The sequence below is a fragment of the Aythya marila genome (genome assembly GCF_965140915.1).
Source record: "Aythya marila genome assembly, chromosome: 5".
NCBI lineage: Eukaryota > Metazoa > Chordata > Aves > Anseriformes > Anatidae > Aythya > Aythya marila.
Window position 1 is genome coordinate 23,355,242 of NC_139046.1, and position 19,964 is coordinate 23,375,205.

The following is a 19,964-nucleotide window of genomic DNA, read 5'->3' on the forward strand; positions in this document are numbered from 1 at the left end:
ACCACATAGTTAACTTTGACCACTATTGATCTTAAGGTACAAAAAAACCTGATCACTTGACAAGCAGTCTAATCATCCCTAACATCTATTGTCTTATTACCTGGCAACAAGTCATATACTGAGGTACTTGAAAGTTTCTTCAAGAGACCAGGATTACTTAATCGCAGCTCCATGCAAGCATCATCAGTAGTATCAAACCCTCCTCGTTTCTGGTAGCGATATTTTGCATTGGCTGATGTTACATCGGCACCTGACGCTAGAATGTGAAGTCTGAGAATCTCAGAAAGAGTGCAGCTATCAAGATCCAAGTTTTTCAAATTGCAGCCTATAGTTGAGAAGAACGAACAGTTATTTTATATAGACATTTAAATGCATATACAAATAAAAACGTGCTTTAAAATACAGAGTAAAACAAGAACAGTAACAAAACAAGAAGTGAAACCCACACATACCCTGATGTAACTGGGGCCATGCAGCTGCCAAAGTTGCAACTGCAGACAGTGCAGATTTTGTGGGGTCTGCATCTTCATCCAAAGCCTCTGTTAAATCTTTAAGGAAATAAACACTTTATTCTAGTGCAAGTTAAAACTTGTACTGTGGAAGGGAGGAAAGCAAGCCATTTTTTAAAGTTGCAGACAAAGCAAGAAGAGGCCCGATATTTACAAAAGCATGAATATATTCAAAAATCAATTCAACATCCAAATTAGAAGTAACGTATCTTTAAATGCAACTAAAAACCCAACTAATAACTAAGGACATGCACCACATGCTACACACTATTCTCCCAGCAGTACGTATGTAAGCTGCTAAAGCAACCACAATGCACAAGACATGCACAATGGCAATATAAGAGGCAGTGAAGAAATGAAGCAGGAAACACACTTGAAAGCAAAAAAAAAAAAAAAAGCAAAATGCAAACACACCTCCATTTTGTCCCTTCAAATGCACTGTTACTTCTTACCATTTAAGTTTTAGGAAAGACCATCCAAGCCAATTAGACATTTTGATGCTGGTTATCACCATTCACTGTATGCTTTTAATATGCAACTTAGAGATAACCTCACTGTTCCACACAAATATGATTACCAAGACTTTAAAAACAAACAATATTTTGCCAAAAGAAGCAGCTGCAGTTAATAAGTAGCATCACATATTAGCAAACTGACAAGGAAAGCAGGGGGACTAGAAAGCAGAAACAGCAAAATTCCTGTCTTTTAGACAGAAATTTCCTTTGCACTTACAGGCATTTCTCCAGAGGGCTGGCAGATTTGTTTTCAGCGTTATATGCTGTTTCAACAATTTCACTTTATTCAGTAACTGCCTAATGAGTTGGACCTAAGTCACCAATTGAACAAAGAGCCACAAATCCAAACTAAGACTACATAAAAAGTAAGTCCACAACTGAGTCTTGAATGATGATTAATGTTGTTTGAAACCTGTTACCAAGGCATCGCAAAATTAATCTCTCCGTTTCTCCCTTCCATCTTACCTATCTTGTAACACTGTTTGAGAAAGTACTATACATCAAAACCCTGCACCCATGATATTTTCTGTCACAGAAGCACTGCCTGCACAGAATGTAAGTGAGCACACATTCATGCTGACTATTAACAGTTTGGTTAGCCAGAACCACAGAGGAGAAAACATCTTATTCTTTTACAGGAAAGAAGCTTCTAAACAGGAATTACAAAAAACGAAAGTTCAAATGTTTAAAGTGAAAGTAGGTAACAGAGTGCCCTGCCCACAACTCTACCAAACTAGAAATGACGCTGCATGTTTTTGCAATTGCCGGCCCTATGTAGTAAAATCAAACAAGAATTACATTGGATTTTCTTCTACTCATTCCTGTGAATATGGAATTTCATCAACTACTCTAAAATTATCTCAATAAAATCTTCATTTATATTGCCCAACTCGTGCTCCCAGTACTTAAGAGGTAAATTTATATAATTACTATTGAATTTAGCGGTTATAGTGCAAATTTCTTAACTCTGCATTTAATCTGTAACTTTACTCAAATAACAAGAGCCGTCTCTCTTCCTGAATACAGCATTCATGTCTTACATAATGATATTTCATAGATTGGACATAAGTACAAAAGTATTGCACAGCTTTCAAGGGAGGAATTAAAGGAATCATCAAATCAGACAGAAAATGCTCTTATATTTCCACCTAACTCTAATGACATAAGACTAGAAGGAAGAATCGATCAGAGCTTCTCTTTAACTATACACCAAGTTTGACAGTCCATAAACACCAGACCTGGTGGACAACAGCAGCGTGGCAATAGCTGTTGTCCCTTTCCACCAAGCACTGCATGAAGCAAGAGAATTGGGAAAAGTCTGAGACCTCAGATTCAAAACACAGAAGGTACATGCAGCAGTAGCATTTTGCATTTTGAATATTTTGAGTTTTTTCCAGGCTTCCATCCTGGTGCTTCCTTCTACCTCCTCAATCATATTAACACATTGATAGACTGTCATTTTTGGTATGTTTGATAGATGGATGAGCGTAATGAAGAGCTAGGATCAGTCCCTTGATCCACAGAAAGGCTTTAAATAGCTGAACTAAAACAAGCAAGGGAGAAGTGCCTTGCAAGGGCATAATCAGAAGACTAAGTCTGTGTTATTGACAAACCCTGGGAAAGCACCCTGGGTAGCATCAATAGAGTACAACGCTCTGCCAAATGAACCTTAGAGCATTCACAGACTACTGGCTGAATCACTGATCTGCCCCAACACTACACAGGAACAGCTTATTAAGGATGCAGACAAAATGTTGTTTACTACATAAATTTGGAATAAATTCTGTGCTTCCTTCTGAGTAGTGTTTATAGTATACTGAATGCCTGTAAAAACGTGTGCAACTTTGAGCCTTACCGTGAAGCCTAAAGACAGCGACACTGGAAATCTACAAACCCAGTAAGCATTTCATCACTGTAACTTTACACTTGTATGTCTTGAAGGATGATGGATATTGAAATCTCCATTATACACCAAAAACTTCCTAGCACAACTAACTAGATACAGACATTTTTTTCCTAGGTAAAGACCTTTGAAAAGATTCAGGAAAAATAACTCTTTCCTGACCCTCAGGAGAAACATCTAGCAGTGCTGAAGGAGGAACAGCAGGAAGACAAAAGGTGAACACACGTTTCCTTCACCTCCAAAGCATAAGCAGTGCTGTTAAATGCTTATTATGCTTTACTGGATACAACTGAATGAGCTTGCTTTTTCCTATATTTTCCCCAGCCCCCACCCTCCACGCCCAGTTCAAATCTTTAATTTCAGATAAGTGAAAAAACAAGATCATTTATATACAATATCCATGCATAATAAGATGAGGTTAAACAAGGAAACAACACAAATCATGCAGTTTGAAGTTAATTCAAGTGAAATTTCATTTTTTCAGCAGTAAAATTAAGGATCTGACCTTTGGTCTCAGCATCAGCTATTTGATCTTTGGCCACTTCCTCCTCCTCTTCGGCCATTGCCTGAAAGATGGCAGTCAGGAAGAAAAACAGCAATTCACATAGTGGGCCTTCAGTGTCATTTCCTACAAGAGCTTCCTCTAAAACTTCTGTGAATAAAGTTTAAGAAGCGTCACTTTTGCCACAAAGTTGGAAAACAATTACCTACTGAAGAATGTAAACATTTTTTTATTTTTCCTTCAGGTATGACAATCAAGTTACTTTTCCATAATTTACTGCAAATATTCCTAAGGCGATGCTGTCAGACAGTGCTGACCGAACAAGGTTATTTTCTTAATATACAACTCCAAGAACGAAGTACCAGGAGACATTCATAATGAGTGGATTAACAGCTTCTAATTGAAATTAATTTTCTTTTTATAAACACTGCAGAAATTGACTGTGAGGAGAAAAATTGATTGATACACATGTGTAAGCACGACTTTATCAAAGCTGCATGGACAGCTTTGTAGCAGTGGTATAAGGGTGCACCTAAAATGGTCAGTAGGAGAAAGGACACCACAAAACCAGGGCACTTGGCCACATAAATGACAACTTGCCTAAAGTCACTCCTTCAGGAAATTCATCTTGAAGATCAAAAAGTTCACCAAACGCATATAAAAACTCCAAAACCATCAGAGCATCACCAAAGATCTCAGGAGGAAGTCTTGTCTTCACTGGCATCGGAACAGGAAGTTCCTGCAATCCAAAGGGAACAACTTAATATTGTATCTGGTTCCTGCAGAATACACAGGGTGATTAAAAACAATCTGTGATTCAACGGAATATATCTGTTGGACTTTGTTTGCTTATATTTTACTGGAAATAGTTCTGCAAGACAACCTATTACCATGGTAACATCTGTTTAACACTTGTAACAAAAAACAGAACAGTATGCAACTTGGACATAAATCTTTTGTAGATATATAAGTTATTTAACTTCACAAACAAGTAATTTTTCTTGTCATTGTTTAAAGGAACTCAAATCCACAAGTTAAGAACTGTGTGTGTAGAGATATTTCCTTTAAACTCATAATATTCCATAAGACTTTGACTTTAAAGGTTTATGGAATTGTCCAGACAAGCAAAAATAAACATTCTTAGAAACTACTCATCACTGCTTGCAAAGACAAGCTAACAAAAACCCACATATATATAAAACACACCCATATGATACTAGGATACACGAGGTCATGCCCAATGACTGCATGTTCTGGTATTTGTCTTTTTGCGTTGGTAAGGCAGTTATGATACCTGAAGACATTTCAAAGGGAGTTGATAAAACTATGTAACAGGACCACTTAATAGACACTACCAAGAACTCACAGACAACAGTGTCTAACTCTTTGACCTTCAAGTTACTATCTTGATGCAACTTTTCAAGGTTTGTCTTCATGTAATGGTTCTCAGTAGACATAGTCAAACTACTTCCAGAAAGCATGACTCCTTTCTCAGAAGTGGTAGTTCACAAATACGAATGAGAAGAATACGTGATATGATGCTTTCAGAAGAACACACCAAGCATTTCATTTATCTCCTGAGACGGGTATTTTTTGAGAAGCAGTCTGTGGATAGAACTGTCTTATTGCTTCCTCAGCCAGGCTCATATTTATATTCTCTGTTTTCACTTGAAACAGCAGCACTGTTTTGCACAGCTTCATCTCATTATGACAACCCCCTTCACTTTTTTTCAGTTTCTTCTTTTCTATACTCTAGTTAAGTTTTCATTCCTCTTCAAAGGCCTATTACAGCTCAAACTGCAAACATATTCAATGTTTCATATATTCATATATTCTTCCCAACACATGCTATCATTTCAATTACTTTACTATTTTTCTACTATTACTTGTCCTCTTTGCTTCTATCACCTTTCCCTATGCATCTCAAACTCATCCTTGCGTTTTTGACAGTTTTGCCTCCTTTTGCTATCTCCTGCCAAAATTTATCATACAAAGTAAAAATTCATGATAAACATATAATAGCAGACAATCTTCTGTTACATAGAACCACACTACTCTTGTTTAGAACATTAGCTTCAGGAGGTAAATTCTTTTTATTTTCTATAGGTTTCCAGTATTATCCAGAAAGATTCATTAAACAAGCATATCTCTAGATATGTACTACAGGTAGTAATGAACTAACATCCTTTGTCTTTTCCATCCAGATGTGTGGTTTCTTCATTACATAGATCTTGTAAGTAACTCAGGCTTACTCTAGGTGAACTCATGTTGCATAATTTTAAACAAAAAACATCTTAGAAATATATCTGTTCCACAATAAGACTAAGAACAGCCTATTAAGTTTTTCTGGAGTGCAAAAATGCAGATACACACCATCCTTGTAGCATCACCATTGGGAAACATGACCACAGCTGATACACATCTACCTCTGTATAAAAGAATCTGGCATGGAGACCCTAAGAAGTACGAGTTTGAGCTATTCCAAATTCAATCATACCTTAAGATCATCACACTCCATATCCTCTCTAGGCTTACTCCACTGTTTAAGGTATTCCACATATCTTCTTTTTTCTTCACGCAGCTTCTCTCTCTCCTGAAAAAACAGTCAGAACTGTATTGAAGATACAGTTGGATCGCCCTACTACAATTTCTAAAACTATGCCATTTACTGTTTCCATCACACTGAAAAATAAAATCAAACCATATTTCATTAGAATAATCTTATCACTTATGTTGTATAAGATATTAGCAAATTGTTTTAAAGTGAACTTCAGTAATGCTTTGCTAGATTAGACTTTTTTTCATGTGTTTGATATTGAAAGATATTGAAAGGAGGCCCACTGAAGGAAAAAAAAACATCTAAAATAAGAGTATTCATGAATGTTGCCCAAGAAAGACCATCAAAATATATATTGATGTGGCTGTGGCAGAATATAGTGGCATAAACAATTTATTCATATTCAAAGTGACAGAACTCTATTTAGCAATTTGAATCCAGAGAGAAACCACGAGGAAATCCGTATCTAATATGCTGTGAATCTGACACAGTATGACGTCTCTAAACTGACGACAACCATCAAATCAAATGCTATTATGCAAAATTGAAAAAAAAAATCAAAATATTTCTGAAGTATGTACCAAGTAACTTTCTCTAGTTTGTAACATTAGTTCACAGAAAGTTTATCTAGAAATGCAGTTCCCAGTATGTCTTACAAGTATCTATTCTTCTAAAGCTGTATTTCTAGGAACTCAAAAACAGTTAATGGAAAATAACTAGAAGCAGATAGCAACTAAGAAACAAGTTAGGAAGCCACCATGCTGTTCCTACATGAAACATATACCGCAAATGCATTACTTTTTCCTTTTCAATTTTGAGCCTCTCTTTCTCTTCTTTCTTCTTCATCCTTTCTTCTTCCACAATCTTCTTTAATTCCTCTCTCTTCTTTTCCTTATCTTCTTTCTCTCTTTTCCTGGCTTCCATAGCATTTGCCTTCTCTCGTTTTAATCTAGCTTTTTCAAAAGCTATGCAAGAAAGAAAAAAACTTATTTACAAAGTGTTAATTTTATTTAGCTGTGCTTAAATATACTGATCTTTTTATAATTACCATTTGAAAAAGTTATTGTTTTGAAGACTGAATTGTTTCAGAAATTCAATCACTTGGAAGTTCTTTAGAGAATCAGAATTTTAGGGCTTAAGTATTATACATGTTTTACAAGGTTGTCATCACTGTAATAAAGTCAACTTTCTCTGTTCTTAATGAGTAAACAGATGTTTATTACTTATTTTTTTCTATCAAAAAAACAAGGATGACAACAGATTCCAACGGCATATAATTACAGCAGTATATTTAATAACATCTGCCTAATAAAACCATGTCATAAGTAGTAATGACACATAACCATGAAATACTTGTGATAATAAGACCCTTTAAAGTGGTTTTTAAGTATTTAATATAGTTATTACTGAAAATTCAATAAATTTCAAATCTAGTTAGTACTTGAGTGTTTTTTGTGCAAGTTTTACTTCTGTTATACAGCTTAAGCTGAACTTTAGTTGTTAATAAATGTTATTGCCTGAGGAGATCCAGATTTTCTTGTAGCTGTCTGTAGGAAAACAGCAAGGCACGTACTTCCACTTTCTGTGGATAGACAATATCTGTAAACTGCCACACAGGCTAACAAATTAAAAAAAGAATCAGCAGGCTTACCATTTTAATAGAATAAGCAAGAAGGCTAGAATCACAAGTGAAGAAAATGAGAAAAAGATCCTTACTTTAATGCAAAGTGTGTAACACCAGAAAAGTTTCTGATTCAGTTTTCCTGTGAAATTCTGAAAATAAGCTAGATAGTTTTTATAGCAAGGTATGGGACATAACAGTAGTGACTCTCACCCAGAAAATAAAAGCAATGATGCTCATTCTCCACAGTCTTCAACATAACAAGGTTGATTTTCCAAGGTACTTGGTATTTTGCTACACCTTTTCACATTAGTAAAGTGCTATAAGCAGCTCTTTTTAAGAGACTTCATGAATCTTACTAATTACCATTCCAATTAAGTATTATTTACAGGTAAAAATATTTAGCTTAATATTCAGTTACACTAACAGTGCATTTGAAAGTGCATGTTTAAGCTTATTTTACAAATGGGATCATTTTTTAAGAAACTGGTATTATGTCCTACTTGTTTCAACAAGAAAAGATGCAGTTCTTAAAAAAAAAAATAGTTTAGAGTCATGGGACAACAGTAGGCTGAAAACAAACACACACAAGCATGACAACGTGGTATTTAAGATTTTTTTATTCCATTTGATTCCTTCATTATTTTGTGTCCCCAACAAAGATCAGAAAGCTTTTTACCAAGTCTGAATATCAACCTGCTTCAAGAGCTTTTTAGCCAGGTGGCAGAAAACATTAAGAATACATTTGGATCTCCATGTCAGGCAACTTATTACAAGACCGGTTGCTCTGTCATTGTTTGAAACCAAATGTTCTAAGAGTTTTGGGTTCTAGCATGTAATCAGATAACAAAGGTAAAATTAAGCCAAAGCACATCTTAACTAGCCTTCCAGAAGCTGCGGTGAGTGCCACACAAGAAAGGAAGCAGCTTTGATGGTGTTCCATTATTACCTTAGTCCATGCAGTCAGTTTCAGCACATAAGAAATAAATGTCAGTTGTGCAAAGATGGGGACAAAAGATTGCAGAGCCCCTTAAACCCTAGCATCCTCATCTGCTCGGAAGGAAAGGCCCTGATCAGCCACATGCAGCTTTGCAGTTTGTCCAGTTAAAAGCAAATAGTGGACTACATAATTTCCCGAGGTCCCTTCCATATTAAAACATTGTATGGCAATGGAAATAAAAGACAGAAACCACAAGTTCACTGGACTATGTCCACAGATGAAAGCCTCATGAAGGAAAATTGTGCTTATAATTCAAAAGACCATCTCTTTGTTTGGGCAAGGAGATGTTCTCTACTATGTCTCCACAAGAAGACGTGCCAGTTTACCTAGTTAAACCCACAGAATAGGTATGTAGGTCCTCTTATTGCATTTGAAACCCAGTTTAAATAGATCAGAAACACATCAAAATTAAGCCAAAAAACACTTAAGTGATTCGTGCTCATTCAATTAGAAAAATGTTGGTAGTTTTTCTATTTACAGACCCTCCTTAAATCATATATCAGTTTGCGTAAGTCTGTGCTTTGATACACATTCAGCAGATAAAATTTGGATTCAGAAGATATGCATGAACTTCTGCAAAACTTTATTTTGCTCCTTACTTCTGAGATAGAGACCAACATAGCTGGACTGCAAGCCTCATCCCCTTCCACAGTATAGTGAAATAAATAGAATCAGGAAACAATTCTAACCACTGAGGTATCCCTTGCAATCCAACTGTGGCAGTACATTCTTATTACTTTCTCCCCTTGAAAGGCGCAATCCAAAAATATTCTTATTATGGCCAGCTCTCAGACCTGCAAGAACAGGTTCCACCAGTCACAAGACTAAACCTCAACTTACCCATGGCTTGCATACCTTCTTTTTGCCTTTGGAATCTCGTCTTCTCCTTTGTTACTTTATTTTTGTTTCCTTGGGTATTTTGTTTAGCTGCAATGTTGTCCTCCTGATAAGATGGTTGGGAGAGGGGAGTAGGAAGAATGTAACATCTACAGTGAAATGACCTACAACAAATATTCCCATTTTTTTTCCATCTACTCTCTAAAACAATTAAAACTGTAACAGTTTATCAAATACATTGACTATTCAGAAATCCTGTCTTGCAATGGAAAAGAAATATAACTTTCATTCAACTTTCTTTTTAAATAAAAAAGATTTGAGCATTAAGCTTTTATGTGTGTAATTACAGACAACTGACAAAATCGTATCTGAGAGTATGAATTCTGTTTTCAGCAGATTATTTATTAATCATTCCCAGAAGGGACAGGTACTCCATATGCTTTCACAACACACTGCAATGCTAATTTCTTGATGGGATTGCAGAAATAAGAATGACAAGAATGAGAAGATAAATACAGAGTTTGTTCTCTCTCACAGGCTTAAATACAAAGCAAGCTACTTCAATAACAATTATGCAATATTTCCCAATTTATCCTCAAAGAAAAAAAAGTGTCAACCTTAAATTCCAACTGTTCTGAAAGTTCTCAAAGAAAACGGAAGAACTGAAGTCTACATTGATTTGTCTCGATCTAAAGTTTAAAATTTTGTCATTACTTACATGACTAATGGACGCCTTCTTTGGAGGTCTCCCTCGCCGTCTGCTTGCTGGACTGAAGATAAATGTGGGTGGATCATCAGGAAAGAAGTAGGAGAAATGTTGTTCTGCTAGATTATATTTTGCAATTGATGTTGCCTTAGTAAGAGAGATGAAAACAGTACTTGCTGTGAGATTGTTACCTTTTCATAAATATAAGTTAACTAATGAATCATTCATTCAAAAGGACTCTAAAAGTAACTAGATTCACAAGTGGTTATCTTAGTATAAGAAATAAAACTCTGCAATAGTATAAAGGTAGAGTTGATTCATTAACAGGATAATAAAGTAAGAGTACACATTTGAAAACCAGAATTTGGCCTAAGTTGAGACTCAGTTCAGTATACAATATTTCCACAGCTAAAAGCATCACAACAGAGTAATATTAGCTTACTGTATCAAAACTGAAATGGATAGTTTAATGTGACTTAGAAATACTAGCTGCATACCTTGGCGAATGTAAACAGACTAAGCAAAAAAAAAAAAAAAAAAAACACATTATCTAAATGTTTGTTTGTTTTATGTAGGTAAGAGCTGCCATTTTTATTCAGGATCTTTTCTAAACTGGTAATTAATGAAGATGTTACAGAACTAACTTCTGCCTGGTCTACAGGCAACTACCATGTTGTTTACAAGCAAAAGTTAAAAAAAACATTTATAGAAAAAAAAAATACAGTATTCTTCATTTTGGAAAAATACTAACAACATATTATACTCAGAATAAGCTAAATTCAAATGTAGTTTAAAAACTGAGTAACAAGTAGAGAAGTGCAAGAAAGGACAAAAGATTGGTTAAGATCAATATTCTTTCACGTAAGTCATTCCATTTTATTTACCTTAGTTTTAATGACTCCATCATGTGGTTCACAGTGTTGTTTCAGAAAAAGTTTAAGTCTATCACGAGAAAAGAGATGTTTCCTCCGGCTGTTTTAGGAAATAGAGGTAATATTATCAACTAACAATGTAATCATTGTTTAAATGAAGCTGACAACATGTGCAAGAACTCATGTAACTGATCACATGATTAAGCTTTTTGCAATTTTCTTAATTATAAACTACACCCTTACTATTTATGCATATTGAAGCACAAATATGCATCCCTAATTTCTGTTTTGAAACTCCTTTTATGTCCTCTGTCTTACACATACACACACCTCCACAGCCTATTCAACTTCACTAGATCCTCCACAAACATTCCATACAAACAGTGGCATTTATAATATCAAAATAAAAGGAAAATCCCATTGCTTTAAATGAGAGTACAAAACAAACATTAAGAGAAAAAGAGCACAAATGTGGTATTCACACCCCACAAATGACAAGATAAGGCACGAAAGTCTCAAGCCAGCAAATGTGAGAGGTGAATTCTCAGTTTGGTCAAGCTGTTTAACTCCTCTCTACAGGGCTAGTGAACATTCTAAACGCTTCCTGGAATTTCAGGGAATCTGTACTACTTCACAGAAAAGAAAAAACCAACCAGAATTGCTGAGCTTATAGAAACCATCTGGCTGGAAGTACCCTGGTATCATAAAATTCAGTAAGTGCTTAAGCACACAGAAGAATATAGATGATTACCTGAACAAGGGCTAATTACATCAAGTGACTTGCCCATTACACAGGAATAGTTTATGAAAAAAATAATCCTGATTCATGTTGCAACAAAATTACTTGAAATCCCTAATATTTTTTTCAGAGCATCCACGTTATAGAGTTTTAATTCACAATCTACTCTTAAAAAAACATAACACTTGTTTTCAACGAAGTTCAACAAAAAGTTATGTTATTTTTAAAAGAAAGTCTTTGCGTCTTTCTATTTTATAATAGTAAAACAATCATTGTTATAATGCCTGCTTCAACACTTCAAACCAGTATCATAACAAAAAAGATTTCACAATGCCGATATTTAGTAAATGTTACACGATAGAATTCTCGAACTTTTTTCACCTACTTCATTCACAGCAGTAGGGACAGGTATTATTAGCAATAGCAGGTCTCATCCTTACGCCAGTAAAAGCACAGATTTGAAAAGAACTGGTTTATGCATTAGAACTAGTAAAGCTTAGAACCCTTAACACAGAAATCTCAAGAAACACAGTAGTTTGTTCCAATACCTCTAATTAATAGTTCTAATGTATTATGATAAAATGACATTTCACATCAAAAATGTCTTCTCAGTGATACAACTCACACAGTTGTAGAAAACCATTTTAACTTTCATACACTAATTTTTACCTCAGCTGAGATGCTTTAACAATAACAGATTCATACAGTTCTTTTTTAATAGGTTGAACTTTGTATTTGAACAAAGAAGGATCAATTATGGCTTTCTTCTTCCTAAAAAAAAGGTTAAAGAAAAGTTAAGTTAGCTACAATCACAAAATATTCATTTTTATTCTACGTGTTATATGTATTTGTATACATACACAGCAGACCACTTTAGAATACCCAACCAGATTTAACAGAGACCATTGGTACCAAACTGGACCTGTTCACTCCCGCTATCTTTTCTGCTACTTGTTTTAAATCAAAGTCAGTAGAACTGCCAGAAACAGGAAAGAGAAATTTTTGTGGACTGTACAGATGATTTGTTGGGATGATCAATTTTGCTCTTCAGAATGTCAAACCCACCTCTTCATATTTCTCAGAGGTTATTTTGAACCACTGGCAGATACAAATCTTATCAATCCTTTGATTGCTTTGGCATGGTGACCACGTGGCCCTGCTGTATTATATTCAGACAGCATAACCTTAATGCAGCCATTACCACAAAACTGAGACAGATTAAAACATATTCAGTCCAGGATATGACCATCTTAATATCCAGTCAGAGTCTGGCTGGAGCTATCTATATGCTGCAGTAGTCATGGAACTACAAAAGTTGCAAGGGAAAATACTTGAAGACTGATAGCAAAACGCTGGTTATACCACTCTGGGGAGAAGACAACTGCAATTAGAAACAAAGCCCTGACTTTGAACATTTTGGTGAAGGCTTTAAGCTGCCTTAAAGCCAGTACTTCAGTTTTTCCTTACAGTAGGTGGTAGACTTAGACCTACCATCACTATTATTAGACCTGGGATGAAAGAGCAAAAGAGAGAAAGAAAATAAGAATTGAAGATGAAACAAGATTAATGCTACTGAAGATACTATATAGCTTTATTGACAAGCCATGACTACACCTTTTAACATACTCTTTTCATAATTTTTTTCCCCAAATAAGGGCAGAAAATTAGGATGAAGATCATAAAAGAAAAAAAAAAAAATCAGAATGGTGAGGTTCCACAGGCATTATTTCCAAAAAACTCAGTTACCTCTGCAATTCCCCAATTCGGGAAAACAATTAACCATTCCCCAAAATAAAGATGATACAGTCACTTCAGACTGAATAAACAACCAAATTTACTGTCACAAACTAGCTGGCAAGCCAGTAGGATTTATTTCTAGTATTTCTGATGTTGATGGTTCAGTTTACCCATAGCCCTTCCAGAGGGAAGGCCATGAATTACACAGAATCACACAGAATCACACAGAATTTTCTAGGTTGGAAGAGACCTCAAGATCATCGAGTCCAACCTCTGACCTATTAAGTGCAGCTGATATCGTATAATCACCAGCACAAGCACCTCGATCTGTCTGCTGCTGACAGGAAAGCAAGAGCCTTACCATTAGCACACTGTGACCGAAGTCTAGCAGTTGGAGGTATGAACACGGCTATTGTATCATCACCACTACTCTCCTTTGTGTCAGAGGATTCCAGGCCATAGCATCAACAGTTTAAGAGCTAAGAGGACTACTACCTTTTGCTTTGTAACTCAGGCCTTGCGAGGCAGCCTGTTTTTCTAAGTACAAGAGTGAGACTGTTCTGGCCTTTCTCTCCCCATATAACCTAAGTTTTTACTGCAGAACACAAAAAAAGCCACCAGGAAATTCCCCCCTTTCTCCCCCCGAATACTTGACTATTTCTGCCCCAAGCAAACACGAGTCGGGTCAGAGAAAGGTTGGGATCTCTAATGACATCTATTTTCAGTTAAGATTCTCTAGCCTTACAGATTCTTTAGGAAAAATATTTGCAGATGGCCCATCAATCTGTGCTGTGCTGCCCTCCCCCCCTCCCAAATACACCCAGCATCTGCTGCACCATTGTTTGGAGGCACTGCAGCTTTGCATAGAAGGTGGCTCTCAAAACCTGGGGATTTGTCCGCAAACGGAGGCTGAACCATAGTTCTGAGTACATCGACCTGACATTAGTCCCAAGGCTAACAACATCCATATTCTCCACATCCAAGGTTCCCCTCAAAAAACAAGATACAGCCTCGCAAGGGTTAGATCTGCTAAACCATGTCATCCATAAGGGTGAGATGCTAATATACAAAATCTGATAAGGCTCTACTTTCAGATAGAAATATTATTTGCCAAACCTGCAAAACCTAAGTTGCATATACCCAGAAACTAATCAGAATGCTAATGCATTTGTTATTAAAATATTAGCTCAAAACTTTTCAGTAGGAATTTTAAAGCCATAAGAGGTTTACACTTAGAGCTTGTAGAATACTTTTATTTATTTTATTTTTTTTTAAAGCATGGCACAGAACAGTGCCTCAAAAACATACTCTTACAACTTCTCTTGCTAAGAGAAAAAGTTTTTCTTCCCTTCTCTGCATTGCCAAAATAAGTAATCAGGTGGGGAAAACCAGAGACTGATAGCATAAGACTGATTTACAAACAGCTCTGCACGCTTAAAAATGACAGCATTATAAAGTGATCAGTCCTGCAGTCAGCTCTGTGTGCACCTGCAATATTCCAACAACCTCCTTTCATATGCCATATGCCTTGCGGAACAGAAAATGCATTAATTTTCTCAAAGACGTAGCACCTCTTCATGAACAATTTGGACAATGCCCTCAGAGGACAGGAGAGAATTAAAAAAAATAAAAAGTTATCCTACGCTACTTTCTTAGCCAAGTGAGGAGCTACACCTTAGTTATTCAAGGCATGTCAGGCCACGGAAGTCTTAACACAGCAATCAATAACAGATTAACTTCTGCATCTATGTGATATCTCAAAGTCACTAACAGTTTGGGTGAAAGCTGTATGTTGCTAGATACAAGACTAGGCCCATTTCAAACACTCCTCTTTCATCAACATTGTGCTTGCGAAGCCCAGAAATCTTTCTTCTCATAGTGCTATGATACAGTGGGCACGAACTCAGTTACAGGTCAGTAAAGGGATATTCCACTTTTAACACTCCCATCATAGACCAGAAGCTCTCTTACTCAATGTCACTAAGCTACCGCAGAATAAATACAATTCCTTGATACAAGATGCATGCTTTTTCATTGCACCTAAAATTATAATCAAATCAATGAAATACAGCGGTATAATATTTACACACACACAAAAAAAGCTTTATAGACTTACATTTTGGACAAACAGGACGACTATGAAATGACTTCAGTTATAACAAAATCATGTCCTCTGAGGCAATCTGAATTTTGAGTGCCATTATGGGATATTTACAGATGAAGTGATACATCATTCTAACTAGTACCACACTGTAGAACTATAGTATAGAACTGCATTTTCCAGAATATAGCAGCACAGGTTCTTTACCACAGAGAGAACCTGTGACAGGCATACATGGCTCTTCCAACACCTTTCAACACAAACACTGTCATTCCAAATAGATTAACAACAATTACTCTGTAGGTACTCAATTTCTCATAATGCACAGCTCCCTGGCTGATTATACGTGGCATAACTGGCATGACAGAGTAAGGCACCTGCGAACGTTCAGCTTGTCACTTGCAAGCTGGCTGAATATTCACGATCCATACAGATGGAGCAATTTGTTTCAATCAGACCCTGCCACATCTGCTTTAATCTCATTTCCACCCAACCCTCATGCTTTTTACTGTAAAAGTATCATTTACCCATTTTGTGCAGAACTATTGTGCGTTTCTGAATCATCACTGTCGCTGATGACAATGGTGTCTCCGTCAGCACTGCTGACATGGCCGTTCGCCATGCCGTTGTGATGCGCTGGGGCAATGACTTCCAAAATCTTGCACTGCAACCTGAAACAAAAACAGGCATTTAGTACTGCTGAAATTTTTCACTAATGGAGGAAGTTGAAAGTTATAGCAGCTGTTATTTTAAGACTACACCTGTAACTGAAAATTATATTATCTACTGAATAAATGCTTAAATTGTCTTGCACTGAAGTACTAGGTAAAATATTCATTTCATGAGTTCCATCTAACAAACAAACTCATCTGCTTACACAGCTGCCACCTTCACTAACCAGTGCAAATTTCAAGTCATTGGCAAAATTAAGTAAACTTAGCGTCAAAATGAAGCTTAAATAAAGTTTGAAAAAATATATTAAAAGTTAATGTGTTACTTGTGTTACTTTACTAACAGACACCACCGAGTCTTTTATGTTTATTTTTGTAACAATTAAAGAAAAGCAAAAGACTTTTTAAATACCAAAATGTTTTTACTCGTAAGAGATCATAATCTACCGTTGTTGATGACCTAAATAAACAAGGCTAAAACGATCATTATGCATCTAATCTTAATAATGGCCCATTTATCTGCTGACACATATTAAGGCTCCATCTGGCATGCACACAATTGACAAAACAAGTCTATCCCTTTGCCATCCTGAATGTTAGTTATAAAAAAAGACAGAATTAACTATATATCAAAAAGTATAATTAATTGACACTTAATGCTGGGTAACTACCATAGCTGAGTCTTAACCACTTTCACCCTTTCCTGGAGTTCCGTGGTTCATATTTTTTAGTTTAATCTCCTAAAGCCTTGTCTGCTTCATGAAAATTAACCATTGCAGTCAATGGATGCTGTCATATACTACCACTAAAAGCTCAAAGGGTTGGGGAGGAAGAAGACAATGATTCTCTTCTTCTAGGCACCAAACACTACCCCTTGAAATGAATAAAACAGAACACATGAAGCACAGGACTTGAATTAGCTTGGCATAATGCCTAAATTTGAAAAAAAAAAAAAAAAAAAAAAAAAAACTAAGCTAAACTAAAAGAAAAAAAATCTGCAACATACAAATTTTAAGGGCCCTTCTATCTAAACTGAACTAAGCACTTGCAAAAAGGAAAAAAATGTGAAATTATTGAAATATTTCTTCAAACCAGCACCTCTTTCTGAAAGTGAATAGCACTGTCCAAAAACCTGCACACAGAGAAAAAAACAGATGGGCAGAGAGAGAAAAGTTGAAAATATTAAAGTACCCTAGGTCATATTCACTTGCGAATTTAGCAAGGACCACTAAAGCAGTTAGTGCCTGCAGGTGTCCTCCCCAAACCTCTATCCAACAGAGAGAGCGCTCCAAGATGCTCCAACAAGGCATGTCATCAAATAAATAAAATCTATTAACAGCCTTATGTATTCCTAGAGTAAATACAACAATATGTTTAATTATCCATGGGGACACCAGAGTTGTCTTCGTGTACAGTCAGCTTGAGTCCATCAGACTTATTAACCTCAGGCACTCTGCCATTTAAACGCAGCTGGCCCCATTTCCAAAGCTAGCTGGTTTTGGTCTGGAAGACACATTTTCCTGATGAGCAGAGCTCAAGTTAATTAACTGTGCAAATCTAAACAGGCTCCATGTAAAGGACCAAGAACCAAGTGCAGCCGACCACATAGCAGAGACAGATCCTAGTGGCTGTTCACAATGTAAGTTCAGGTCTAAGGGGGCTTAAGGTCTGGCCCAGCACCAGACACTGCCTCACTCCTAAAAGAAAAGTCAATCACATCAAATACTCTGTTCATTACAGTATCTTGGTTTTCCAGTATTTAGAATATGACACCCCCTTCCCACCAATTCATATGGAATAATATGGAGTTGAAAGGATGGCAGAATGTATATCTGGCTATTTTTTTTAAAAACAACAAAAAAAATACCAGATAAAAAAAACGTATTAGTAAAACTATTTCTTCCACATTAGGAAATATTTTTCCTAGAGAGTTCAGTACAATTTGTTCAGTTCAAATTTAAAACACTTAATGACTTTCTAATGGAAAAACAATCAAAAGCATCAATGTTTAAGGCTAATTACACTTGTCCATTTTTCTAAATTGTTTACTATTTAAACACCACTAGAGGGAGTGCATATACACTGAATTTGCAATCTCTGTAAAAACAGCCACATGAAAGCTTAATCACAACCTACGCTACCCAGTGCCATGAAAGGACAAAGAGTCTGAAACACACATACACGAATCAATCCTCCTGGACAAAGGAGATTTGAATATTTAGTCACAGAGTATTTTATCAACACTTAATTCACCTGTTTATCCATCAAACTGCCCTGTAATTTACAGGGTATCACATCTTCTCTATAAAGAAATTATACATTCTATATGCTTGATTCACTAAGTAGTAAAATCCCCCAAACGGCTGCTTTTTATTGTTATTATTAAGCAGGGGGAATACTAATGGAATAAACTAACACAGAAAGCAAGTGTCTCTGCTTCCTCTGTATCTTCATTCAAATCATTGGGGAAAATCTTTGGGGAAAGGAAACAAATGAAACACACAGTACCCAACCCAATAAAAGCATAATCCAATGAAATTTAATGGCTAATGGTAGACAGTAGATTAAAGAAAGCAATGCAACCATTCCTTCCAGCACTACAGAAACAATCTAGGAATGAAGACTGATTTTAACCTTGTTACAGTCAATTCATGGCTAGTTGCAGCAAAATTCCCTGGACAAAGATGCTCCACTTGTAATGGGAATGAAGGTCTGCTGCTTCAAGAACTTAAAACATTCCTAGAGTTCATTTATAACATTTCTTATTTTATATCATAATGCATATAGAAGAGCAGAGCTGAAAGCTGAAGCAAGACATCCAGGTGAAGTACACTAACTTAAATAGGTTCTAAAAAGGATACCTTAAGATCTTTAGAGAGCTTATGTCAAAGTCAAACAGATCAGATTAGAACTCCTCTTGCAGAAAAACACACACAGGAGACCAAAAAAAAAACACACACCAGAAACAGTGCAGTTTACTTATGTTCAGTAGGCCTGTTTCTAAAAGTTACATGATAAGCTCTAATTCTAGCCACAGAGACATTACAAATTGGTCCCAAATCCAGCTACCTGCCATCACAGACAAGCACTTTATGAGACCATTGATTGATCAGATTGTAATTCATCAGATTAATCAAATAATCAGATGTAATTTTAAGAGCTTCTTATGAATTTCTAAAATAGATTACTTCAGTACCTTGAATTATTCAGAGTAAAAACCTTTTTTGTAACTTCCCAACCTATTTTTTAACATGCCCAGTCTCAACTCAGTTAGTTGAGAGCTTTAGTTTTTGCTAGTCTCAGAAAACAAGCTGAGGTCTCTTTTGATAGGTTAAATAGATGTTACAGGAAACAGGAAAGGTTCCAATAAATGCTTGGCCTAGATGATTGATTTTTTTAAAGGAAGAAAGGAAGAAACAACACAGGAGCCCAACAGTTTTAAATAAAAAGCTACAAGATGGATCACTAACGTTTTTTTATTATTATTTTATTTTTAAATACCAACACACATCTGTCTCTGAGAAAAAAAAAAAAAAAAGATCTATTCATTTCCATTAATTTCAGGTAGGGCTGGTCAGCTGCACAAAGTAGAAGAACATCAGACCCTAGCAATCTAAAGGTTCTAGGGACCTCAGAGAATACAATATTCAACACTTCCATGCTGTAAAATGTCATCTATCTACACACAAATGTA

General features: G+C 35.9%; 1 protein-coding gene across 4 annotated transcripts in view; it reads right to left on the minus strand.

The window, feature by feature from the left end:
• BAZ1A (bromodomain adjacent to zinc finger domain 1A) overlaps window positions 1-19,964 on the minus strand; it is a 61,490-nt gene that overhangs the window by 24,468 nt on the left and 17,058 nt on the right. For 2 of the 4 annotated variants that reach the window (XM_082760908.1, XM_082760909.1), the window contains 11 exons: window positions 16,127-16,270; window positions 12,431-12,532; window positions 11,035-11,122; window positions 10,163-10,297; window positions 9,448-9,550; window positions 6,785-6,951; window positions 5,927-6,022; window positions 4,030-4,168; window positions 3,433-3,579; window positions 453-548; window positions 101-325 (listed from right to left, as the gene is read on the minus strand). In XM_082760908.1, the coding sequence (XP_082617034.1) occupies window positions 101-325; window positions 453-548; window positions 3,433-3,579; window positions 4,030-4,168; window positions 5,927-6,022; window positions 6,785-6,951; window positions 9,448-9,550; window positions 10,163-10,297; window positions 11,035-11,122; window positions 12,431-12,532; window positions 16,127-16,270 (1,442 nt within the window). The remainder of the gene's footprint in view (window positions 1-100; window positions 326-452; window positions 549-3,432; window positions 3,580-4,029; window positions 4,169-5,926; window positions 6,023-6,784; window positions 6,952-9,447; window positions 9,551-10,162; window positions 10,298-11,034; window positions 11,123-12,430; window positions 12,533-16,126; window positions 16,271-19,964) is intronic. The other 2 variants (XM_082760910.1, XM_082760911.1) reach the window with 2 other exon arrangements.